Genomic DNA, 26,319 nt, shown 5'->3' on the forward strand with positions numbered 1-26,319 from the left:
TGGGAAAAGAGACAGGGACAGTGAGCCTTGACTTGACTGAGGTTATGTTCTGCCAATTCTTAAAAACAATGGGGTTTTAGGCCAGGTACGGTGGCTCATGCCTATAATCCCAACACTTTGGGAGGCCAGGGCAGGTGGATCACGAGGTCAGGAGATCGAGACAATCCTGGCTAACATGGTGAAACCCCGTCTCTACAAAAATACAAAAAATTAGCCGGGCGTGGTGGTGGGCGCCTGTAATCCCAGCTACTGGGGAGGCTGAGGCAGGAAAATCGCTTGAACCTGGCAGGTGGAGGTTGCAGTGAGTCGAGATCGCGCCACTGCACTCTAGCCTGGGCGACAGAGTGAGACTCTGTCTCAATAATAATAATAATAATAATAATGGGGTTTTGAAACGAAATTTTGTTGAGTTAAAGAGTATCAATTCCAGCCTAGGCAACATGGCAAAACCCTGTCTCTACAAAAATGCAAAATTAGCTGGGCATGGTGGTGAGTGTCTGTAGTCCCAGCTACTTGGGAGGCTGAGGCGGGAGGACGGATTGAGCCCGGCAGGCGGGGTTGCAGTGAGCTGAGATTGCACCATTGCGCTCCAGTCTGGAAGACCCTGTCGCCAGAAAAAAAAAAAAAGAATATCAATTTACATTTATGGCATACCACGTAAGAATATCAATTTACATTTATGGTATACCACGTAAGTTGTGGATATAAGATTTATGTTTGCTGCACTGGAAGCTAATACAATGAATAAGAGTGACATCCCTTGACAAACTATTTAATAGCTTGGTGGGGTGGGGCTGGAAGAAGCGATGTGCTTGTGGTTCAGAGTTTCTTACAATTCCAGTAACTCCAAGCTAAAGAGCATGTGTAGAGTGCAAGTCACTCCAGTGTACACAACTGCTTGCTAATTCTAATTTAAGGCCAGACATGGTGGCTCAAGCCTATAATCCCAGCACTTTGGGAGTTTGAGGTAAGCGGATCACTTGAGGTCAGGAGTTCAAGACTAGCCTGGCCAAGAACCCCATATATACAAAAAAAAAAAAAAAAAAAATTGGACCAGGCGCGGTGGCTCAAGCCCGTAATCCCAGCACTTTGGGAGGCCGAGGCGGGCAGATCACGAGGTCATGAGATCGAGACCACCCTGGCTAACACGGTGAAACCCCATCTCTACTAAAAATACAAAAAATGAGCCAGGTGTGCTGGCGGGCGCCTGTAGTCCCAGCTGCTCGGGAGGTTGAGGCAGGAGGATGGTGTGAACCCAGGAGGCAGAACTTGCAGTGAGCAGAGATGGCGCCACTGCACTCCAGCCTGGGCAACAGTGTGAGACTCCGTCTCAAAAAAAAAAAAAAAAAAAAAAAAAAAATTAGCCAGGTGTCGTGGTGCACACCTGTAATCCCAGCTACTAGGGAGGCTGAGGCAGAAGAATTGCTTGAAACCAGAGAGCAGAGGTTGCAGTGAGCCAAGATCCAAGATCGCACCACTGCACTCCAACCTGGGCGGCAGATGAGACTCCATCTCTTAAAAAAAAAAAAAAAAAATCTAATTTAAGGCATTTTGAAATAGGGCAAAGAAGTAGCATTGCCAGGTTTAGCAAATTAATTGCTTCATGCAATATTTGCAATATTGAGGACATACTTATACAAAAAATTATTCATTGTTCATTTGAAATTCAAACTTAATTGAGAGTCCTGACTCCAAGCCCACCAAGTTGAGGAGGGGAAACCATGACAGCTAATCTGAAGCTTTTATTCTGCAAATCGTTTAAAATCCTATGCAACAAATATTTCCAAAAGGAAATTTACCTGCATACGTATTTACTTAAAATACTTACAAGTACGAACACTTCTGGCTGGGCGCGGTGGCTCACACCTGTAATCCCAGCATTTTGGGAGCCCGAGGCAGGCAGATTACCTGAGGTCAGGGGTTGGAGATCAGCCTGGCAACATGGCGAAACCCCATCTCTATTAAAAGTACAAAAATTAGCCAGGCATGATGGTGGGCACCTGTAATCCCAGCTACTCGGGAGGCTGAGGCAGGAGAATCGCTTGAACCCGGGAGGTGGAGATTGCAGTGAGCCGAGATTGCACCACTGCACTCCAGCCTGGGTGACAAGAGCGAGACTCCATCCCCCCCAAAAAAAAAAAAAAGTGTGACCACTTCCACTTGTCCCTAAATGGCAGGACACATCCCATTATCACTTTTCCATCTGCAGAACACCTGGCCTTGTATAATTGTTGAATGCTATTCCCGAAAGTCTGTCATTCTGTGTGTATGTATTTATTAGAGACAGGGTCTCACTCTGTCACCCAGGCAGGAGTGCAGTGGCACGATCATAGCTCACTGCAGCCTCGAACTAGTGATCCTCCCTCCTCAGCCTCCTGAGTAGTAGTATGACAGGTGCATGCCAACACACCTGGCTATTTTAAAACTTTTTGGAGAGATGGGGGTCTTGCACCATTGCCCAGTCTGGTCTAAAACTCCTGGCCTCATGTAATCTTCCCACCTCAGCCTTCTAAAGTGCCTGTTTTTTTTTTTTTGAGACAGAGTCTCACTCTGTTGCCAGGCTGGAGTGCAATGGTGTGATCTCGGCTCATGGCAACCTCCGCCTCTCAGGTTCAAGCGATTTTCCTGCCTCAGCCTCCCAAGTAGCTGGGACTACAGGCACGTGCCACCACGCCCAGCTAATTTTTGTATTTTTAGTAGAGATGGGGTTTCACCATGTTGGCCAGGATGGTCTCGATCTCTTGACCTCGTGATCCGCCCACCTCAGCCTCCCAAAGTGCTGGATTACAGGTGTGAGCCACCGCGTCCAGCCAAAGGTCTGTTTTAAAAGTGCACATCCTTCTCCCTTCAGGTCACATTCCTATTTTGGCATAATCCCTCAGAGAAAGCACCATCTTGATCTGAGTCCCTAAAAGTGATTTTTCTGTTTACCTCTGATACTGCAAATAGTACATGGTCTCGGGTAAATTGTGTTTAAAAGCAAAAGGGAGATTTCAAGTGTTCTAGCAATAAAAGATTGTTTTAACAAGTTACATTTTGAAGTATTTTTTTTTCAAACACAGAAAACATTTGCATAACATGAAAGTTGTTGAGGGAAATAAGGAATTGTGAAAACTCCTATAAATATCCATTCATCCTTTCAATAAATATTCATTCAATTTGTGCCTGGCCTTATGGATACAAAATGTGAGGAAAACATGAAGTGACAATGACAAGGGTCTTTTCTTTCCCATGTATTATTTATTAGTTCTTCATTATTTACGACACCAGTAAGTGACACTCTGGGCTTCGGTAACACCATTTCTGCAAGGTATCACTCATCCTTCGTTCGTTTTTTTACAGCTTTTGGATTTTGGTCAACAAGAAGCCAATCTGCACCCAAAAGACTGCCTTATGGAGGGCAAATACACCAAGGGTGAGTTCAGGTTGGCCGTAAACCTAGCAGAATTTTTGATGGCATTTTCAGACATGTCTATTAGTGATAATTTGCCAGAATTTAAAATCTGCCCTCCCTCCTTGCTCATCTCAGCCTCCCTCTCCTCTGTCTGACATCACTCCTTAAACATTTCCGCTTTCCTTTTTCTATATTCCTTCCATATATAGGAAGTTTTCAGTGAAAAATTGCTGGAGAAATTTAAACAAGTGATCTGACCTGTTTTGTTTGGATCTGATGTAAAACTAACCACTGCACTTTTCTTGTTCTTTTCTTTAACTTAAAATTAGGATATCCCAGTCTCTACTAAAAAATATAAAAATTAGCCGGGTTCGGTGGCAGGTGCCTGTAGTCCCAGCTACTTGGGAGGCTGAGGCAGGAGAATGGCTTGAACTTTGGAGGTGGAGGTTGCAATGAGCGGAGATCTCACCACTGCACTTTAGCCTGGGCAACACAGCAAGACACGATCTAAAAGAAAGAAAGGAAGGAAGGAAGGAAGGAAGGAGGGAGGGAAGGAAGGAAGGAATGAATTAAGGCAGAAAGCTTCTCAGAACTGTTGCATTTTTTTCCCCTCCATCTGTTTTGGAGTTTTTTTTTTTTTTTTTTTTTTTTTTTGAGACAGTTTTGCTCTTTTTCCCAGGCTGGAGTGCAATGGTATGATCTTGGCTCACCACAACATCTGCCTCCTGGGTTCAAGCAATTCTCCTGCCTCAGCCTCCTGAGTAGCTGGGATTACAGGCATGTGCCACCATACCCGGCTAATTTGGTATTTTTAGTAGATACGGGTTTCTCCATGTTGGTCAGGCTGGTCTTGAACTCCCGACCTCAGTTTTGGAAATTTTTCAAAGGACCCTGTTCTAAAGTTAGTGATGCAGGGAAAAAGTCAGCTCCTCTTTGTTTGTAAACCAAAACCAAACCTTGAGAGGAGACTCTGCCGGTATGGGAGGAGGCATAGTTGTAAAGGCTGGGCCCTTATGTTGAGGAGTCGAAGAGGCAGAGCTATAGTGGACAAGAGTGAAGAGAGAAAAATGGCATTTGCTTCCCAATTGTCTACTCCTGGTGCCCCTTTGTGGATGTGCCTTCTCACTGCACAGCAGCAGACCACTACTTTGCAGAGTAAGTGCCAGCCAGCATGGATATCCAGTGTGAGAGAGACAAGTGATTAAACTCAAGCATCAGCAAGGATGAAGCTAAAATCAATCCTGGGTCTCAGCACTTCAGCTGGAAGGGATGGGCCTAAAAGCAGGTGCTTCTTGTAGGAAGTGCTTATGAGTCACTGCTGACTCATTGCAGGGGCAAGATTTTATGACCAAACAAGTGAAAAAGAAAATGTAACTGTTACTAATTGAAAGCATTGAAGTTATGGCTTGGGTTTAACTGCGGCTAGTAGATGCTCTTTGTTCCTTGGTTGTGGCCTCTTTGGAGACCTATGGTCTGCTTTGATGCTTTTATTCTACACATTGTGTGGGTACACAGTGGAAGCTACACCTTCATGGGGAGAGGGGGAGAGTTGGGGGTGGTTGTTTAAGTAGGTTTTGCTCAACATCTGCAAAGTTGCCTTCAATTTGTTTGGTGACACTGCCTTTTTAATACTGAATGTAGAATGATATAACCTCACTCATCTTTGCTTTGGAGAATATTTGAAGAGTTCTTTTTATTGGTTTTTTTTTTTTTTTTTTTTTGGTTTTAAAGAAGTCTATTTTTGGTAGCTCATGATATCCTACTGTCGTTATAATGGATTCAAACAAGGTAAGCTACGTTGAGGCCACTGGCCATGGATTATAGGCATTGGCTTAAAATCGTCTTAACTAACCATTATGCTTGTGTAATTGCTCTGTTCAATCAACTCTGCTACCTGTGATGATACAGAATAAGAATGTGCTAAATCCAATTTTTAATTCAGCTAGTAGCCTAGCTTCCTTTGGAAATAGAAGCTAATGAAAATAACAGTTAAAAATAGTTCATTTCATTTCTGCTCACTTTGTGGTAAAAGTGAAAGTTACTGAATGGTAAATAAGAGGAAAAAATCTACATGATCAATAAGCTGTTGGCTCATCAGTTCTTACTTAAATTGTTGGTTGGTGTAGATTAGTAAGGAACAGAAATTCCTAAGCCTGCTCTTTACAGGAACTTCAGTTACCTCATTATCTTGCTTTGACGTTTAACTGTTCACATGAGCAAACATGCTTCTATTTGGCCTATACAAGGGGTGATGTATGTGAGTCTTTTAAATATGATTTTTCATCTTTTGTATTGCACAGCTTTTTAGGCCTTCTCTATTGCAGGAGTTAAGAACAATAGGCATGTTGTGGAAAGAATACTATCGATGACTCGCTTCTGGAAACTTTTAGACTAACATATCCATTATTGTTATCAAATTGAACTTTTCCAGAAGTAATGTTTGGAGAAAACACCGTGTCCAATTATTGTCTTAGCTTCATAGCAGCTATTTAAGAGGTCAAGCTACTAGAGGTAGGTAATCTAATTGTTTTTATGATTTGTCAAGTAGAAAGCTGCTACCATTCCTGTCTTTACAGTTTAGAAAAATTAGTGTATTCCAGATATTAGATGCTAATCCGAGTCCAAGAATATTCCCTCCTAGAGTGCCTGCTTGCTTTTCTACCTTAAAAATAATTTTGTGACTACAACAGAAAGAGAAAAGTCATCGTAATTCTAAGAAAGTAGCCTGATATCTCTTTTAGAAATTTATCTCTGCTCATAGCTTCTTGGATTAGGGTTTACTTTACATCCATGTTTTTTGTTTTTCATGAATTAATTCTAAAATAAAATTTTTCTTTTCTTTTTTTCTTTTTACAACCAACCAAACAACCAGCAGTGACTAAAAGAAAATTTGTATAAGAAAAGGATACATGGGAATGAGCAAGGGGTTCTTGAAATATCTATGCTTAAGTATATTTCATAACTAATGCTCAGTTTTAGACCCTTAACATTTCAGATGTTAATAACTTCTGCTAGATTGCCTTTTTCCTTGGGAAAAAAAAGTTAATGAAAATAATAATTAAAAAATGGTTCATTTCATTTCTGCTCACTTTGTGGTAAAGGAGAAAGGTACAGAATGATAAATAAGAGGAAAAAAAATCTACGTGCGTATAAGCTGTTGGTTCATCAATTCTTAAAATTGTTGATTGTTGTAGATTAGTAAGGAACAGAAATTCCTAAGCCTGCTCTTTATGGGAACTTCAGGTACCTCATTATCTTGCCTTCAAAGTTAATCTAACTTCAGATCAATAACTTCTGGTGGCATGGTTAAGTTTTGAAACAATTCTCCTAGAATGTAATACAGTTCACCTGGTGATCTTGTTAACATGTAGATTCTGATTGTGTTGGCCTGGGATGGGTAGAGCTGCTTTAGTCTAACAAGCTCCCAGGGGCTGCTGCTGGTGCTTGCCGGTCAGAGAGTAGCAGCAAGAGGTCAAAAGTCACTGTTTGTTTAAACTGGGTAGTTTGTGCTTGTCTGGTGGTGGTGGGGTGATGTATATGTTAGGGTTGTTTGCATGTGAACTGGTTTGCATGCTTCTGAAAAGAAATGTCTTAATAAGTTAGGGTCTGATAAACTCGAGCATTCTCTACAAATGCTTTTTAAAAAGAAAGAAGCTTAGTGTTAGCAAACTAAGGTTTGCAAATGTTTTAGTTTTACAGACTGCAACCTTAATAAGTTCAATTTTGTAATGTAACTGATGAATTATATTAATAAACGAAACTAAACCAATTGATTTCTTTTTTTTTTTTGAAATGGAGTCTCACTGTGTTGCCCAGGCTGGAGTGCAGTGGCACAATTTCGGCTCACTGAAAGCTCTGCCTCCTGGGTTCACACCATTCTCCTGCCTCAGCCTCCCGAGTAGCTGGGACTACAGGTGCCTGCCACCATGCCCAGCTAATTTTTTGTATTTTTAATAGAGACAGGGTTTCACCGTGTTAGCCAGGATGGTTTCCATCTCCTGACCTCATGATCTGCCCGCCTCGGCCTCCCAAAGTGTTGAGATTAAAGGCATGAGCCACCTGCCTGGCCTTGATTTCTTGTATGAGACAGATTCAACAGCATGTGTTTAGAATTTAGTGTAGTTTTTTTGTTGTTGTTGTTGAGACAGAGTCTCACTTAGTTGCCCAGACTGGAATGCCGTGACGTGATATCGGCTCACCACAACCTCTGCCTCCCAAGTTCAAGCGATTCTCCTGTCTCAGCCTCCCAAGTAGCTGGGATTACAGGGATGTGCCACCACACCCGGCTAATTTTTGTATTTTTTTAGTAGAGACGGGGTTTCACCATGTTGACCAGGCTGGTCTCAAACTCCTGACCTTGCGTGATCTAACCGCCTTGGCCTCCCAAACTGTTGGATTACAGGCGTGAGCTACCGTGCCCAGCCTGAGTGTAGCATTTTTAAGGTGAATTATCAGTGATAAGTGCTAATGATTAATAGATTATAAAATAGTAAACTTTAGTATAACTCAGTAAATGGTAAAGTGTAGCATACTATGTAGACAGAGATTGTTTTACAGTTTTGTATACTGACATACTAAATGCCAAGACTAGAAACCAACACTTAAATATCTCAATAAATATTTGTGTTTTAATGAATTAATCTCAGTTGATTCATTAACTGTCTTAAATGTTAGGAGGGGATTGCCTTCCTACATTTGGTTATTATTTCATCCAATAAAACTGAATTTCCATTCAAGATTGAATTTAAAATATGCCTTAAACGATAATGTAATGTACATAAACACATATATACCAAAGCCTAGTATACACTGATACATGTAGTCAGGAAGAGGAAATATATGGCATGTTGGAATCAAGTGATATATGTAGTTAATCAAAATTTGCTCATATTAGTTAATTAATTTAGTCTTAAGTGTTTATTCCTAAAAGAGAGAGAACACAGTAAGTTAATGGGAATATAATGATTTACATCTTTAAATATCTTCCCATTGTGTGGCTCTTCTTTCCCTAAAGTACAAGCAAACAGGGAACAAATAAATAAATAAATCCAATAGCTTCATTTTCTTTATTTTCTTTCTTTAGAGATGGGGTCTCACTCTGTTAGCCACGCTGGACTGCAGTGGTAAGATCATAGCTCACTGCAGCCTTTAGACTCCTGGGCTCAAGTGATCCTCCTGCCTCAGCCTCCCCAGTAGCTGGGACTACAGGTGCACACCACTATGCCCAACCAATTTTTTCATTTCTTTGTAGAGAAGGGGTCTTGTTATGTTACCCAGGCTGGTTTCAGTCTCCGGGCCTCAAGTGATCCTTCTGCCTTGGCCTCCCAAAGTGCTGGGATTACAGGTATGAGCCACATGCCTGACCAGGAATATACTTAAAAATAATAAAGTATAGTATCAACAGGAAATTGCAAGCAGTGCCTGTTTAAAAAAAAATACATAAACCAGTAATAGCCACTTTTCATTATGAAGTATTCTGTACCGTACATAATTGTATGTGCTCCACTTTTACACAAATGGCAACACAGTAGGTTTGTTTATACCAGCATCACCACAAACATGTGAGTAATGTGTTGCAATAAGACGTTAGGACAAAGACAGTATCAATAGGCAACAGGAATTTTTCAGCTCCTTACAGGACCACCATTGTATATTGGGCCCACTGTTGATTGAAACATTGTTATGCTGTGCATGACTGTGATAATTTGTTTTAATAGACATCATAGCAGATACATTTTGTTTTGGTAGAGTGAAATAACTACATAAAACTTCCTAACTTCTTGTACTTGTCATCTTTAAACATTCCTTTGGCCAGAATTGTATTATTACCTTCTGAAGAATGTATGATAGCTCTTTTTCAATCTAGGTTGGGCTTAGACTAAATTGTATTTCATTTTTAATTAGTGGATACTCCTTATCTATTAGAGATAGGTCAGCAGCCTATTTGCTAATTTATAACTGGCAGCTGGTTACATATATATATATATTTTTGTTTGTCTTGTTTTAGTTTTTTAATTTTTTTGATAGGGAGTCTCACTCTGTGACCCAGGCTAGAGTGCAGTGGCATAATCTCAGCTCACTGTAACATCCACCTCCATGGTTCAAGCGACTCTCCTGCCTTCGCCTCCTGAGTACCTGGGACTATGGGTGAGCACCACCACGCACAGCTAATTTTTCTTTCTTTTTTTTAAGTAGAGACGGGTTTCACCATGTTGGCCAGGCTGGTTTCGAACTCCTGACCTCCAGTGATCTACCCGCCTTGGCCTCACAGAGTGCTGGGATTACAGTTGTGAGCCACTGTGCACGGCCCCAGTTTTTGTTTTTGTTTTTTTTTTTTTTTTTTTTTGAGACAGAGTCTTGCTCTGTCACCCAGGCTGGAGTGCAGTGGCAGGATCTCAGCTCACTGCAAGCTCCGCCTCCCGGGTTCACGCCATTCTCCTGCCTCAGCCTCCCGAGTAGCTAGGATTATAGGCGCCTGCTGCCACGCCTGGCTAATTTTTTGTATTTTTAGTAGAGACGGGGTTGCACTGTGTCAGCTAGGATGGTCTCGATCTCCTGACTTCGTGATCCACCCACCTCGGCCTCCCAAAGTGCTGGGTTTATAGGCGTGAGCCACCGCGCCCAGCCTATGCACGGCCACTTTTTACTATATTATATGGGGAAAAAATAAAGAAGTTTCGAGAAGGACTATTGTGGCAACAAGCTTTTCATGAATTGCAGTGTCTCCCAATGTGCCATTTGTTTTGGCTGAAAAAACTAGGCCCATGTTGAATGCAGATTTCCTCCTGTCTCTTATTCCTTCTTTGCTCTCAAGCCTGGCATGACTTCCAATGATTCAATCACATGAACGTGAGATTAATATATTATAGTTCCCTCAAATCCTATTTTACTTCCAAGAAATAAAAGAATTGTGGAAATGGGTAAAAAGTTGAGAGCATGGGTAAAAGGAATGTGGATTTTCCCATATCTCCTCAAGTTCTACCAATCTTCTATTTCTGAAGCATTGTCTACATTTGGCCCAATTCTTTCGCGTCTCTCTTCGTTTCAAAAGTTGGCTGTGAAGGGTGTCCGGCACATCAAAGAATGGCCTCTAAGAAAGGGGTGAGCTTTGATTCCAGTCAGTCCTCTGTTCTGTGGTGGAAACTCCTGAGTCTGATAGAGTGAAGAGGGCAGATGGGATGTGGCTACAGTTTAATCTCCTCTACATATAACCCAATTAAAGATTCAGGTACAGATCTTCCCTATGAGTTAACTTATCGTGAATTACTTTACTTGGCTATCAAGTATCTAGCTATGGATTTGTGGAAGAGTAGGATTTCTGCATAGGAGGAAGATAGCACTTGAGGGAAACAATTGTCTTTAAGAAAGATGAAGTGCTTCAGGAGGAAGAGGGGACATACTTGGAGAGTTTAGTGGGAAGTTAGTGGTGGAAGGAGGCATGAAGCTAGGATGGGAGAGTGGAAGAGAAAATAGATTAATTTTGTTTATCATATTTGGCAACTTGTCTTGATTTTGATGGTTATGGTCAGAGGTGCCACTGAAAGCCATTGATGTGTACACCTATGCTTGGTATAGCATAGTTTCTTTAGGCACTGAAAGGTACAAGTTCAAAGGTACTAGAAGATTGGCTTTACAATTTCACTTGTATGATTTAAACCGTGAACCTGAATTGTGCAGTTGGATTTTGGAGATAGTATAAATGTCTTGGAACTAATTATTTATATCTGATTCATGGTTGATATTGGATGCTTTCTATCTAAGCAGTTATTATGAACTAGATATACATTCATCCTTTCACCAGACCACTGCCCTGTGAGGTCAATATTCACTCTATTTGCAGATGAAAAAACGAAGCTTAGAAACAGGATCAGTGGGCCGGGGGCGGTGGCTCACGCCTGTAATCCCAGCACTATGGGAGGCCGTGGGCGGATCACCTGAGATTGGGAGTTTGAGACCAGCTTGACCAACATGGAGAAACCCTGTCTCTAGTAAAATACAAAATTAGCCGGGCGTGGTGGCACATGCCTGTAATCCCAGCTACTTGGGAGGCTGAGGCAGGAGAATCGCTTGAACCCTGGAGGTGGAGGTTGCCGAGATTGCACCATTGCACTCCAGCCTGGGCAAAACAAGAGAAAAAAACTCCATCTCAAAAAAAAAAAAAAAAAAAAAAAAAAAAAAAAAAAAAAAAAGAAAGAAACAGGATCAGTAACTTCCCAAAGGTTACACAGCTAGTAAGTGGCAGATTTACAGTAAATTGACTGGGAGTGGTGGCTCACACCGGTAATCCCAGCACTTTGGGAGGCCAAGGTGGGTGGATCACTTGAGGTCAGCAGTTCAAGACCAGCCTGGCCAACATGGCGAAACTCCATCTCTACTAAAAATACACAAATTAGCTGGGCGTGGTGGTGCACACCTGTAGTCCTAGCTGTTTAGGTAGCCGAGGCAGGAGAATCACTTGAACCTGGGAGGCAGAGGTTGCAGTGGGCCAAGGTTGCACCACCGCATTCCAGCCTGGGCTACAGGGCAAGACTGTCTCTCAAAAAAAAAAAGAAAGAAAGAAAAAATAAGCTTTATAGTAAGTCTAAGATTTTTCACAATAGATTTTTCCTCCCTAATCATTTGGCTATTTGTCTTTAACTCTTACAGAAAAGTTGGGTTATAGTCCTGGCTTTGATTACCCATCTCAGTGTCATTGATTGTGCCACCTAAATTTCTCTGGACCTCTTGTCTGGTTGGTTGAATGAGAGGGTTGGACTATGTGATCACCAGGGCCTTTCTAATCGTCAACTCCTAGAATATATATTTTGTGGATTCAGTCTTTGAGTCTAGTTCACTTACTCAGTTTCCTAAATACAATGCCTTCTATTTGGAGCAAATACGGTATACTTTTATTAGTAAGGATGTATCTATCACTTACCTCTAATGTTAGCTGACTGTATGGGTTAAAATTGTAATCATTCATTGCATTTTTCGCCTATTAGTAAATATACATGCTCTCCATAGATGATCACGTCTGCCTCTCACAACAGCTTTATAAAACTCCCATTTTATGGAGGAGGAAGCTAAGGCTCAGACGGTTTTGATTCATCCAAGGTCAAATAGGTTGGGTGGCGGAACCAGAATTCCAGCCCCGTGTGTCTGGCAACAAAGCCTTTATATGTTTAAATAAACATTAATGAAGTCGTATATATTTTCTAATTCTAAGGATCATGGACATTGTTTTTCAACCACAGATTTTTTTCCTCCTTCTTAAATCATTAGCTCTTTGATTTTACTATCTGCTTACTTCCTGCCCACTTAACCAACCGACAGGGAGAAGGAGAGTGGGAAGAAGTTACTGTTTTTATGTTAAGTGCCTTTTCAGAGTCTAATTTACAACCAAGAACGGCAAAAGTACCCCTTGGCTTTGTGCCTCTGCGGCGCTCCGGGGATCTCCTTCCCCGTCCCTCTCCCTTTCCGAGAATCCGCGTTCCGTTGTTGAACTACGTTTCCCAGCGTGCCGCGCGGCCGAGAGAGTGGACTCCATCAGTCCTTCCTCTTTGCCTACCAGCTCGTCGTAGCATGATGATGCAAATGCGTCGGGCGCCTGTGAGTGACGACATTCTGGCTCGCGACCGCGGCAGCCGCCTTAGCCGCGGTAATAGGCGCAACGGCGGCGGAGGCTGCAGGGACGACGACGACGGCGGGGCGGGCGCTGTGCGCACAGGGGAGGGGTAGGCGGGCGGCGCCAGCGGCTTCAACTGCGGCAGCTACGGCTAGGGCGACGGAAGAATCCCCACCAGTCGGCGGTCGAGTTAGGCCTCAGCACCGCCGGGAGCTGTTAGTGCTGTCCTCTGCGGGAGATCTCCATAGAGACCGTGACATACACAGAGGCGGGGGTCCGCAGAGGCGGCGGGACCGGAGCCTCCTCGGCCTCTGCGGCCGCCACCCCCTTCCCCGCTGCCAGCACTCACCCTCTCTCCGCTCCTGCTCGCAACCTCGCGGTTCCTGGGGTGCTTGTGCCCACTGTGTGGACAGCTCGGGCGGACTTTTGGGCCGGGGCCGGGCGGCGGGGGGGGCGCTCTAAGGCCTCCGCCTCTGCCTCTCCCGCCCCCTTACCCGCCCCGGAGCGGGAAGCGGCGGAGGCTCCGCCATGGCCTCGGGAGCCGGAGGAGTCGGAGGGGGCGGTGGCGGCAAGATCCGGACGCGGCGTTGCCACCAGGGGCCAATTAAGCCTTACCAGCAGGGGCGACAACAGCATCAGGTATGGGACCCCGACGCCGCGGTGGCCTGGCGGGTGGGGAAACTCGGCTGGAGGGGACGGGCGGTTCGAGGCCCCGGCGCCCCACGTGGAGCAGACAGGAGGGCCTGAGGAAAGGCCCGAGTGAGGCTTCGGGGGAGCTCAGGCCGTTGGGGGTGGCGACGGGAAGTGGGCTGAGACAGGTCCAGCCTTGCGGCGCACACGTGTGGTTTGGGCCGCCTTTCCCCCAACCCTCTGGGTCAGGGGTTTTCCCAGGCAGGCTCTGGGCGGGAAAAGAAATTGTAGGCCCAGGATGCGCGCGTTTCTTTCTTTTTTGGCGGGGATTTGGAGTTTGAGGGTATTACTCACGTCCTCTCGAGGGAGAAAGGAAAAGTTGTGGTTGATTGCCCTTGTTGTTTTCTGGTGTCCCTCCTTTAGTGTGTGTGTGTGGGGAGTGGGCTGCCCCGAGGAATCTTAACTCTGGGGCAGACGGGGAGTTGTGGGGGGCGCTGTTACATGGAAAGTGGAATAACTTAGTCTCAGCCTATGAATTAATTCTCGGTTTCCCCTGCCGGTGTTCCTCCTCGTCTTGAGAGCATTGGCTTAGGTTTTCTTAACCGGGTTATAGTTAACCGTGGCACTGGGGCATTTTGAAAGTCCCTCTCCACCCTTACGTCTTTTCTCTGCTGCGCGACTCCCCCCCACCCCCGCTTTTATTTTGGAGGCTGGAATTGGCCATTCTCCACAGTTGACCAGGACTCCAGCTCTGATCTCATACACAAAATATTTTAATATTATGAGGCGTATTCTAGAAGTTTAGTTACTTTTGACGCTCCAGGAATGTTGGTGATCTTATAGTTTAGCCAGTGTATGAATTCGTGGATGTTTAAAATTATAAAAAAAGATTATCGTAATTGTAAATGAGGTAGTTGATTCTGAGAAAATTCCATTTTTAAAATAATTGGTTGTTAGAAGGATTGAATAGGAAAATGTTAACTTATTTTAATAAAGCCACTTAAAAATTTATCAATGATACTGAGGTGGGAAGTGTGTGTTTTAAATTTGTTGAAAAACAAAAGTGTAGCAAAAGGATCTGATAACTTGTTGCCTACTGTTAAAGGTAGACTTCCTAGATTACTTTATTCTGGATGCTAATAAATATTACACACTTTCACATGGTTGATGTTGTTAAATTGTGTCATTATCAACAGATTTGTAAAAGTATGGGTCGGGCGCCTTGGCTCACGCCTGCAATCCCAGCACTTAAGGAGGCCAAGGCGGGGGGATCACGAGGTCAGGAGATGGAGACTATCCTGGCTAACACGGTGAAACCCCGTCTGTACTAAAAATATAAAAAAATTAGCCGGGCGTGGTGGCGGGCGCCTGTAGTCCCAGCTACTCGGGAGGCTGAGGCAGGAGAGTAGCGTGAACCCTGGAGGCGGAGCTTGCAGTGAGCCGAGATCGCGCCACTGCACTCCAGCCTGGGCGACAGAGCCAGACTCCGTCTGGGGCGGGGCGGGGGGGAAGGTAAAGATTTGAGGACTTTTTTTTTTTAAGTTTTCTTAAATGTTTTTTATTTTGAGGGAAATGTTTGAGTAGTGAAAATCGTGGCTCAGGTATTTTAAGTCGTTCTCTACTGATGGTTAGGTTTGGCATTGTTATTACTTCTACCAATTTTCCCCGAGATATATATGTAAAGTACTTAGTTTTCAAATTTGTGACGAACAGGGGTATTTGCAAGCAGATTTAAGATTAGAATTCAGGTCACAAGCCTGGCCATTTAACCTAATCCTTCTATAGAATGGAAGTTAGACATGCATGCTTTCTTTTCTCCTATGAATGCCTTTGAGTGCTTAGATTTTCTTGTATGACATGTATAGAAAAATGACGTGTTTTAAATATAGGTCATTGGATGGTCTGGATAGAGGTTAGAAGGGAATTAATATTTTCCAAATGTCTGAAGTTATCACAGCTTATTTTGAAATGTACTTAGATAAAATAAAAATCTAATTTTGGGGAGACGATGCCTTAACAGCATAATACCTATGATCCAAGGTGTCTTAGAGTTGATATGGCTTCAGGCTGTGTAGTTTTGTTTTAAATCTTGATAGTTTATCATTGCCCCTTATCTAAAATACTTTTGCTTCTTGCTCTGGCTATTTAATTAAAAAAGAAAACATATTTTAGCTTTTGAATTGGGAATTAAAGGTATTTAGGGGTTTCTTGATCAACACTGTAGGTGCTCTTTAATATTGTCAGAAACTACCACTACCCAAGAAAAGTATTCAGGTACATTCAAAAGAATACTCTATTTTTTTTTTTTAATCTTAAAAATAAGGGCTTTCTTTAGTCCTTATTGAGACTTTGGTGAACATAGGGTCTACTCACTTGCTGTCTACTATCCTAGACTGTGAACTGGATGTTTTGCAGCAGCTGCTGAGTCATCATGAAGCAAGCTTCATGACATGGCATGTTTTATACTCATGTTATTTGATTAAGTGTCCAAGGGTTTCTGAGCAAAAATTAAGCTTTTGGTAGTATAGCGGAAAGCTGAAGTAAGAAACAGTGAGAGGTCTGGTGCTCTTACTTGATGGATGTTTGCCAGTGCCTGTCAGGGCAACTTGCTAGTACGGTCACCCAGTACCTGTGACTTCTGCATGTGTTCATTTGACTTGTAATTTCCTGTTTTGACTTCTGGATTTAGCTCTCCTGGGAAATGCTATAAGTTTACCACTTTCCCTCTTAAGCTCTGATTTTTTTTTTTTTGAGATGGAGTCTCGTTGTGTGGCCCAGGCTGGAGTGCAGTGGTGCAATCTTGGCTCACTGCAACCTCCGCCTCATGAGTTCACGCCATTCTCCTGCCTCAGCCTCCCAAGTAGTTGGGATTACAGGCATGCGCCACCACACCTGGCTAATTTTTGTATTTTTAGAGACCAGTTTTCGCCATGTTGGTGAAGCTGGTCTCAAACTCCTGACCTCAGGTGATCCGCCCACCTTAGCTTCCCAAAAGTGCTGGTATTACAGGCATGAGCCACTGTGCTGGGCCCAACTTCTGATCTTTAAAATGTCATCTTGCATGAAGTCGTGCAGACAAATTCATTGTCTTGCTCAGATAACTGCAGGGTAATAAGGGTAATAACTCTTACGAATTGTAGAAGCAAATATGAAGAACATCCCTGAATAATGCAAGCTGATCATTCTCACTTGCCTTCTCCCTTACCCCTTTACCTTTTTGCCCAGATGCATTTAGGAAATGGTGTCATTTTTCTTTTCTTTTCTCTTTTTTCGAGATGGAGTTTTGCATTTGTTGCCCGGGCTGGAGTGCAATGGCGCAATCTCGGCTCAGTGCAACCTCTGCCTCCCGGGTTTAAGCTATTCAGCCTCCCGAGTAGCTGGCATTACAGGCATGCGCCACCACACACGGCTAATTTTATATGTTTTGTACAGATGGGGGTTTCTCCATGTTGGTCAGGCTGGTCTCTTGGCCTCCCAAAGTGCTGGGATTACAGGCGTGAGCTACCTTGCCTGGCCAGAAATGGTGTCATTTTTCTAGTTGGGAGTGAATAGGTCACTGAAAAGAATGTGGTTAGTTCCTGTCTTCCTTTCCCATTTCCTTTTTGTTCAGATCCTCAGGCACAGAAAGTCAGCTCTTTGGAGAGGTTAAGCTGCTTGCTTTTCTTAGTAGCCACTACAAAAAACTTGAGCCCATGGGCAAACCAGAACCTTGCCTCTGGCAGAACTTACTGCCACCTCCTGGTGAGAGGAAACCACTTATTTTTGCCCTTTTTGACCAGGGGAGGGGATGGGGGTGTATGGGGAGTGTGCTTCAGACATTTATCTTCTGGTTTAGAGCTAAGGGACTCCGCCTTTAATCCTACTTGATATGGTTTGTCTTACAAGTCAGTTCCTGCATTTAGCACCTCCCCCCCCACCCCCCAGACGGAGTCTTGCTCTGTTGCCCAGGCTGGAGTGCAGTGGCGCAATCTTGACTCACTGTAACCTCCGCCTCCTGGGTTCAAGCAACTCTCCTGCTTCAGCCTCCTGAGTAGCTGGAATTACAGGCATGCACCACCACGCCCGGCTAATTTTGTATTTTTAGTAGAGATGGAATTTCTCCATGTTGGTCAGCCTGGTCTTGAACTCCTGACCTCAAGTGATCCACCTGCCTTGGCCTCACACAGTGCTGGGATTACAGGCATGAGCCACTGCTTGGCTATTTTTAAAAAGGGGAAGGAAACCTCTTTATCAGTAGCTTAGATCAGGGTTCAGTAAACTTTTTCTGAAAGGGACACAGATAGTAAATTTTAGGCTCTGCTGTGGTAAATTGTCCTTTGTTTTGTTTTTAACAATCCTTTAGCAAATGTAAAAACCATTCTTAGCTTGTATGAAAAAGGCCAAGGTCTGAATTTGGCCCAGCCCACAGATCATGGTTTGCTATACCATGGTTTATATGATAATATAGTTTTTATTTGTTTTGGTAGCTTCTTTGTGATACTTCATCCCAAATAAGTATGTCCTGCCTGGTGTCTGATAGCTGGAGTGTCCTCAGATTTGAAAAGGAGGGATATTTAGAGGTTGAATATTTAAATCATTCCAGAAGCCACCAAGTTCTTGACTTTTATTTTGTCCTTATTTGCTTTATCCTAGATGCTTAATCAGTGGGAATAGAAGTGGAAACATTGATAGGATTGGATAGTTGATAGGAAAAAATTGTAGTGTGGTGGAGTCAACCTGAGTTTGGATCCCTGTTCTACCTGGACTTGGACGAGTTAATTTATTCATCTGTAAAGTGAAAATTGTTGTGGAGGTTAAATGGGACAAGTGGAGCTTTTAGAACAGGACCTGGCATATGTATATAAGTAAGGAGTTGTTTAAAATTGAGTCCTTACTATATATATGCAATTGAGATTTGAAATTAAATAGAACTGTTTGATTTAGGGTCTTTTTTTTTTTTTTTTTTTTTTTGGGAGACTAGAGTTTTATTTATTGAAATTAGCCTCCTGATTTAGGGTCTTCACATTGTCTCTGAATTTTCCTGCTTCTTATCAGAGGTTTTTTTCCTTTAGGTGACTAAATTCAATAGTTGCATATATTAAATAGTTTAATACAAAGTAGGTCTTTTGCTTGTGATGAGAGGTTTCATGTGGTATTATATTAATTACTTAATTTTTCTAATAAGTGACAAAAAAGCCCACTTGCTGTATCCATTTTCTGGGAAATCCCTGACAAGGCAGGTATCTTAGTTTGAAATAAAATAAAAACTGTGGTCTGATGTCACTAATTAAAACTGTTTTCTTTTCTTTTTCTTTTTGAGACAGAATCTAGCTCTGTCACCCAGGCTGGAGTGCCGTGGTGTGATCTTGGCTCACTGCAGTCTCCGCCTCCCAGGCTCAAGGGATTCTCCTGCTTCAGCCTCCTGAGTAGCTGGGATTACAGACGTGTGCCACCACGGCTGGCTGTTTTTGTAGTTTTAGTAGACATGGGGTTTCACCATGTTGGTATGGTGGTCTCAAACTTCTGACCTCAAGTGATCTGCCCTCCTCGGCTTCCCAAAGTGCTGGAATTACAGGCATGAGCCACCTCGCCTGGCCAAAATCATTTTCCTTAGGCACAGAGTATTATTGCAAAGATTGTAATTGTCTTGTATTTTTTTCTTTTTTTGAGACGGAGTCTCGTCCTGTCACCCAGGCTGAAGTGCAGTGGTGCAATCTTGGCTCATTGCAACCTCCGCCTCCCAAAGTGTTGGGATTACGGGCATGAGCCACAGTGCTGGGCTAGCTTGTATTTTCTCTTTTTTGTTTTTTAGACAGTCTCTCTCCATCTCCCATGCTGGAGTGCAGTGGCACGATCTCCACTCACTGTAAGCTCTGCCTCCTGGGTTCACGCCATTCTCCTGCCTCAGCTTCCCAAGTAGCTGGGACTACAGGCGCCCACCACCACGCCCAGCTAATATTTTGTATTTTTAATAGAGATGGGGTTTCACCATGTTAGTCAGGATGGTCTGGATCTCCTGACCTCGTGATCCACCCACTGCGGCCTCCCAAGGTGCTGGGATTACAGGCATGAGCCACCGTGCCCGGCCCTGCTATCTTGTATTTAAAAAAAAAGAAAAAATTATTTGTAGCTATTTAGCTTATCTTCATGGTTGCGATATATTTTTAAAAGATTCTTCTGTTTTGGGAAGCCTGGTTTCAAGTCTTGCTGTCACAATTTGCTGTCAGAAACGGGATGATAGGATGCCTTTTCTAACTATAGATATTTCAGTTTGCTTGAGTTTGCTTATCTTTTTCATAGTGTGATTTAAGAAATAAACTCTTACTCCCAATTTTCAAACATGTTACATGAGAAAAAGTGTGATGGTATCTTGTAGGTAACTTTTAGTGAGTTTAACTACTGTGAGCTTTTCTTTTTTTTTTTCTTTTTTTTTTAAGACAGTCTCACTCTGTTCCCCAAGCTGGAGTGCAATGGCGCGATCTTGGCTCACTGCATCCTCTGCCGCCGGGGTTCAAGTGATTCTCCTGCCTCAGGCTCCCAGCTAATTTTTGTATTTTTTCGGTAGAGACAGGGTTTCGCCATGTTCCCCAGGCTGGTCTCCAACTCCTGGATTGAAGCAGTCCCCCCGTCTCGGCCTCCAAAGCGCTGAGATTACAGGCGTGAGCCACTGTGCCTGGACCTGAATCAAGTTTCAATAATCTGAATTTAACATCCAAATCTAAGACATTATTGGTTGTATTTTATAAGCCTATGCCATTCAGCAGCAAAGTTTACCCTATCCAATCAGTCCTAGTCCTCTAGCCATTTAAAATATTTTTCTAGCTAAAGAATTAAAAACCTACTCCCTGGGAGAATAATATTCCAGAACCTTAAAACTGATGATGGACTGTATTTGATATTTATAGTTAAAGATCCAGTGAAATTATTTGAGAAAGGAGATTTTATAATCTAAATACTGCTATGGATAATGTGAAGAAAAGGGAGTTGAACAGACCTGAAGTCAAGAAAACTAATAGGAAGAAAAGAGCTTTGTATATGAAGAAGGAAGGATATATAGGAATGACAAGGAGTTGGCCATATTGAAAAGATACCTCTGGTTATTCATGTGAAAAGGTTTATAAGAATGTCCTTAATTACAAATGAGTTCTGAGTTAGTGTTGTAGAGTAGCCTTCCCCCACCCCAGCTGCCTTTCGTTAATCCTCTCTTTCTTTCTTTCTTTCTTTCTTTTTTTTTTTTTTTTTTTTTTTTGAGATAGAGTCTCACTCAGACGGCCAGGCTGAAGTGCAGTGATGTGATCTTGGCTCACTGCAACCTCTGCCTCCTGGGTTCAAGCAATTCTCCCTCCCTCAGTCTCTCAAGTAGCTGGGATTACAGGTGCCCGCCACCACGCCTGGCTAATTTTTGTATTTTTTAGTGGAGACAGGGTTTGGCCATGTTGGCCAGGCTTGTCTTGAACTCCTGACCTCAGGTGGTCTGTCCACCTCAGCCTCCCAAAGTGCTGGGATTACAGGCATGAGCCACTGTGCCCAGCTCATTAATCCTTCAACTCAGGTTAAATACAATTGAAAAGCTAATGTAGTCATAGTTCCTTATACATTGAATGTTCTTGATGTGTATGTAGTGTTGAATTCTAATCCCCAGATTGGATTTTTAATTAGTCTAAATCTCAGTGGCATTTTTGACATGTTTTGCCAAATGAAGAACCATTCTTTCTTGGAGAGAGAATACCCAGTGGATTTAGCCAGTTCACATTCTAAAATTCACTCCTTTAATCCTTGAACTTAAGTTTATTATTTATGAAGTGTAGACTTTGCTTTAGGGCCACAGAGAGTATTTTTAAAGATTTTATTTTATTTTATTTTATTTTATTTTATTTTATTTTATTTTATTTTGAGACAGTCTTGCTCTGTAGCCCAGGCTGGAGTGCAGGGCCACGATCTTGGCTCAGTGTAACCTCCGTCTCCCAGGTTCAAGCGATTCTCCTGCCTCAGCCTCCTGAGTAGCTGGGATTACAGGCGCACACCACCCACCCAGCTAATTTTTGTAGTTTTAGTAGAAATGGTATTTCACCATGTTGGTCAGGCTGGTCTCAAGCTCCTGACTTCAAGTGATCTGCCCGCCGTGGCCTCCTAAAGTGCTGGGATTACAGATGTAAGCTACCGCACCTGGCTGTTTTTTAAGATTTATTTATTTATTTGCTTATTTTTTATTTTGAGACAGAGTCTCACTTTGTGGCCCAGGCTGAAGTGCAGTGGCACGATCTCGGCTCACTGCAACCTCCGCCTTCCGGGTTCACACCATTCTCCTGCCTCAGCCTCCCAAGTAGCTGGGACTACAGGCACCTGCCACCACACCTGGCTAATTTTTTTTTTTTTTGTATTTATAGTAGAGACGGGGTTTCACTATGTTAGCCAGGATGGTCTTGATCTCCTGACCTCGTGATCCACCCACCTCAGCCTCCCGAAGTGCTGGGATTACAGGCGTAAGCCACCACGCCTGGCCTTTTTTTAAGATTTTAATGCCATTTTTTGTTGATTTTTGTAAGTCCTTCATTAATTTTGCTTCCTTAGCTACTGTTATGTTTCTCTTTCTTTAATTGACTTTGTGGTATTTATACTTCCAGAGGATGCTTCAGTTTCTCTTTGTTTTTTAGATAGCTTCACAAGTTGTGTTTTAGGGGAAAGGATATTAATGTGGCAACAAAAAAGATAATTGCCACGTATAAAACTGTTATACCAAGTAAATGTATTTCTTACCTTTGAATTCTAGAATTGTTAGTGTTCTTTTAAGAAACTTACCTCAGAAAATGTACTTTTGACCGAGTGCAGTGGCTCATGCCTGTAATCCCAGCACTTTGGGAGGCCGAGGCGGGCGGATCGCCTGAGGTAAGGAGTTCGAGACCAGTCTGGCCAACATGGTGACACTCTGTCTCTACTAAAAATACAAAAATTAGCCAAGCGTGGTGGCAGGTGCCTGTAATCCCAGCTACTCAGGAGGCTGAGGCAAGAGAATTGCATGAACCCGAGAGGCAGAGGTTAGAGGGAGCCAAGATCACACCTTTTCTCTCCAGCCTGGGTGACAGAGCAAGACTCCATCTCAAAAAAAAAAAAAAAAAAGAAAAAAAACAGACCTTCAGGCCCAGGCTGGATTTGAACTCCTAGGCTTAAGTGATTCTCACACCTGAGCCTCCGAAGTAGCTTGCCCCAGAATAGTCACATATGGTAATAAGGTGTTGGTTAAGCAGTGCAGCTGTAGAGAAATTAAACCCATGCACCAGTGATTCTATTCACTGTGTCGACCTGGTGCCTGCTCCCACAGAACTGATGCTATAGTGGAGTCCATGGACAGACTGTAATCACCATCCTCTTTGACAAACTGCTCTCATGTAGGAATTGCAGGGCACCATTGGTACAGATAAGGGAGTGACTGTCCCAAGATATGGAAGGTCAGAGAAAGTTTTCTGCAGGAAAACTTACATCTAGCAGTTAGGCTTACTCCTGGAGCCTCTGAAAGAAGACAGGACATTGAAGTGGTAAAGTGAGACTTGACTTACTGTGGACCTTTACTCAGCGTACTTTAGTTTCTCCCTTGGATTTTTTTGGTTTTACTATTTTGTTTTTAAATCTTAATATTTATTTTTTTGTTTTGGTTTTTTTTTGAGACGGAGTCTCTGTTGCCCAGGCTGGAGTGCAGTGGCACAATCTCAGCTCTCTGCAAGCTCCACCTCCTGGGTTCACGCCATTCTCCTGCCTCAGCCTCGCGAGCAGCTGGGACTACAGGCGCCCACCACCATGCCCGGATAATTTTTTATATTTTTAGTAAGAGATGGGGTTTCACCATGTTAGCCAGGATGGTCTCGATCTCCTGACCTCATGATACACCCACCTTGGCCTCCCAAAGTGCTGGGATTACAGGGGTGAGCCACCACACCCGGCCCCCCTTAACTCTTGATAGTCTCCTTTCCTATACTGTGCATAAGATTTCTTTTCCCTAGTAGTTTTTAAAAAATTTCTAATGTCTGGTAGTTGGCTGTGTGTCATAAACACAGATTCTGTGTAAATCTTTAACAGTGGAAATAAAATCAACTCGAAGGTAAGCTTTTATGTTAACCTCTCATTGATTTTTCAGAGTTGATATTTAAAAGATGTTTATAAATATGTGTTTGGTAGACAATCAGATAATCATTAAAATAGGGTGGTCTTTTAGGTAAGATTCTGTTGTAGTTAAGCTTACAATCGTGGTTATATTTACCAAGGCCTTAATTAGAATAACAAGTCACTGAGTTTTTGATGGTTTTAGTACAGTGGTTCTCAAACATGAATTTGCAGAAGAATCAACTGCAAGAGCTTATTAAAATAAATTTGCCTTTCTAACCAGCTCATAGGCTACACCAATGCTGCTGATCTGAGAACTACACTTTGAAACCCACTGGTTTAGTCCTTTTATAAGTGACTAGATATATAAACTACAAAACTGGAGATTACACAGATTGTCACACATGAGTATGCACACAATTTAAAGGGAATTTTGCAAGATTTAAAGCTATATTAAGTTTCATTAGATTTTACATTTATTGATAAGGTTACCAGAGGCTTGAATTGCATGTTCCGAGGACATGCCTGTATTTGGGTCTTAGCACCTTTTTGTTTGTTCAGTCCATAAAACTTCTCTCTCTTTCTTTTTTTTTTTTTTTTCCTTGAGATAGAGTCTCGCTTTGTTGCTCAGGCTGGAGTGCAGTGGCGTGAACTTGGCTCACTGCAACCTCTGCCTCCCAGGTTCAAGCGATTCTCCTGCCTCAGCCTTCTAAGTAGCTGGGTCTACAGGTGCCTGCCACCATGCCCAGTTAATTTTTTTTTGTATTTTTAGTAGAGACGGGGTTTCACTATGTTGGCTAGGCTGGTCTTGAACTTCTGACCTCGTGATTCTCCCGCTTCAGCCTCCCAAAGTGCTGGGATTACAGGAGTGAGCCACCGTGGCCCCAGCCCCATCCTTTCTTTCTCTTTTTTTCTTTTCTTTTTGGTGAGATGGAGTCTCGCTCTGTTGCCCAGGCTGGAGTGCAATAGCATGATCTTGGCTTACTGCAACCTCCGCCTCCCAGGTTCAAGCGATTCTTCCCCCTCAGCCTCCCAAGTAGCTGGGATTACAGGCATCACCATCACGCCTAGCTAAATTTTGTATTTTTGTAGAGACAGGGTTTCACCATGTTGGCCAGGCTGGTCTTGAACTCTTGACCTCAGGTGATCCGCCCACATCAGCCTCCCAAAATGCTGGGATTATAGGTGTGAGCCACCACGCGCAGCTCCTATCCTTTATTTCTTTTTCACAACCTTCATCTCTGTAAAACAGTACATAAATGGACCAGAAAAGGGTCTTTATCCTGGTGAATATTTTAGAATCTATACTAACTCATGGAAGTAAAGGCAAACATTGCTCTTCTCATTCAATCAATACTTATTGATCACATACCACATGTCAAGCATTAAATACACAGGATACAGCAGTGAACAAGTTCCTGCCCTCGTGGAGCTTATATTCTAAGTTAGGGAGACAAGCAAACAAGTAAACATAATATGTAACACGTAAACATGTAATATGGTGATTCAGTGCTATCAATAAAGTTGGTGGAATGGGATACTCAATTTTGAAAAAATACAGAAGAAAATTTTTAATAAAAAATAAGGCTGGGGCCGGGCGCGGTGGCTCACGCCTGTAATCCCAGCACTTTGGGAGGCCGAGGCGGGCGGATCACAAGGTCAGGAGATCGAGACCATGGTAAAACCCCGTCTCTACTAAAAATACAAAAAATGTGCCGGGCGCGGTGGCGGGCGCCTGTAGTCCCAGCTACTCGGGAGGCTGAGGCAGGAGAATGGCGTGAACCCAGGAGGCGGAGCTTGCAGTGAGCCGAGATCGCGCCACTGCACTCCAGCTTGGGCGAGAGAGCCAGACTCCGTCTCAAAAAAAAAAAAAAAAATTAAGGCTGGGAAGCAAAATGAGATGAGTATCCCATTATATAAGCAAAGACCTGAAAAAGTAAAGAGGCCATGCAGACTTCTACTGGAGAAGTATTAGGCCGGGCGTGGTGATCGCGCAATTTGGGAGTGCTGGGATTACGGGCTGGAGTGCAGTGGCACGATCTCAGCTCACTGCAACCTCTGCCTCCCGGGTTCAAGCGATTTTTCTGCCTCAGCCTTCCTAGTGGCTGGGATTACAGGAGTGTGCCACCACACCCGGCTAATTTTTGTGTTTTTAGTAGAACTGGGGTTTCACCATGTTGGCCAGGCTGGTCTCAGCTCCTGACCTCAAGTGATCTGCCCACCTCGGCCTCCCAAAGTGCTGGGATTACAGACATGAGCCACTGTGCCTGGCCTCAAAGGAAATATCTTTAAGAAGGGTCTACTTAGAGATATGCTGGTGGTTAATGGAATAAATACAGGATAGCAGGATACCCAGAGACCAACAGCAGAACGCTACTACCTTCTCTAGGACTGGAGGAATAAAGGGAAGAAATGCTGTGACTGGAGTGGAGGGGTGCTGGAGTGGTAGTTTTGGAGATGGAACAAGATTTAAGCGGGGAGGAGCACAGAATAAAGACCTCCTTTTACTCCCATTCTCTAATATCTAGTGTTGCCTAATATCTCTCATGGGGCAGTCTTACCAGAAACCAGTTGGTAGTGCAGTCCATAGAAACAGCCTATCAAGAATGGGCTGAGA

At 43.3% G+C, this 26,319-nt stretch overlaps 1 protein-coding gene across 3 annotated transcripts in view; it reads left to right on the plus strand.

The window, feature by feature from the left end:
• The first annotated feature begins 3,346 nt into the window (after positions 1–3,346).
• Positions 3,347–26,319, plus strand: part of NUP153 (nucleoporin 153) — a 101,808-nt gene continuing 78,835 nt past the window's right edge. The window contains exon 1 of one of the 3 annotated variants that reach the window (XM_015135559.3): positions 3,347–3,415. Coding sequence is in view for 2 of the 3 variants with exons in the window: in XM_015135558.3 (XP_014991044.3) it covers positions 13,527–13,637 (111 nt within the window). In the remaining variant the exon portion in view is untranslated. 3 annotated transcript variants of the gene reach the window in all.

Source organism: Macaca mulatta, chromosome 4 (genome assembly GCF_049350105.2).
Source record: "Macaca mulatta isolate MMU2019108-1 chromosome 4, T2T-MMU8v2.0, whole genome shotgun sequence".
NCBI lineage: Eukaryota > Metazoa > Chordata > Mammalia > Primates > Cercopithecidae > Macaca > Macaca mulatta.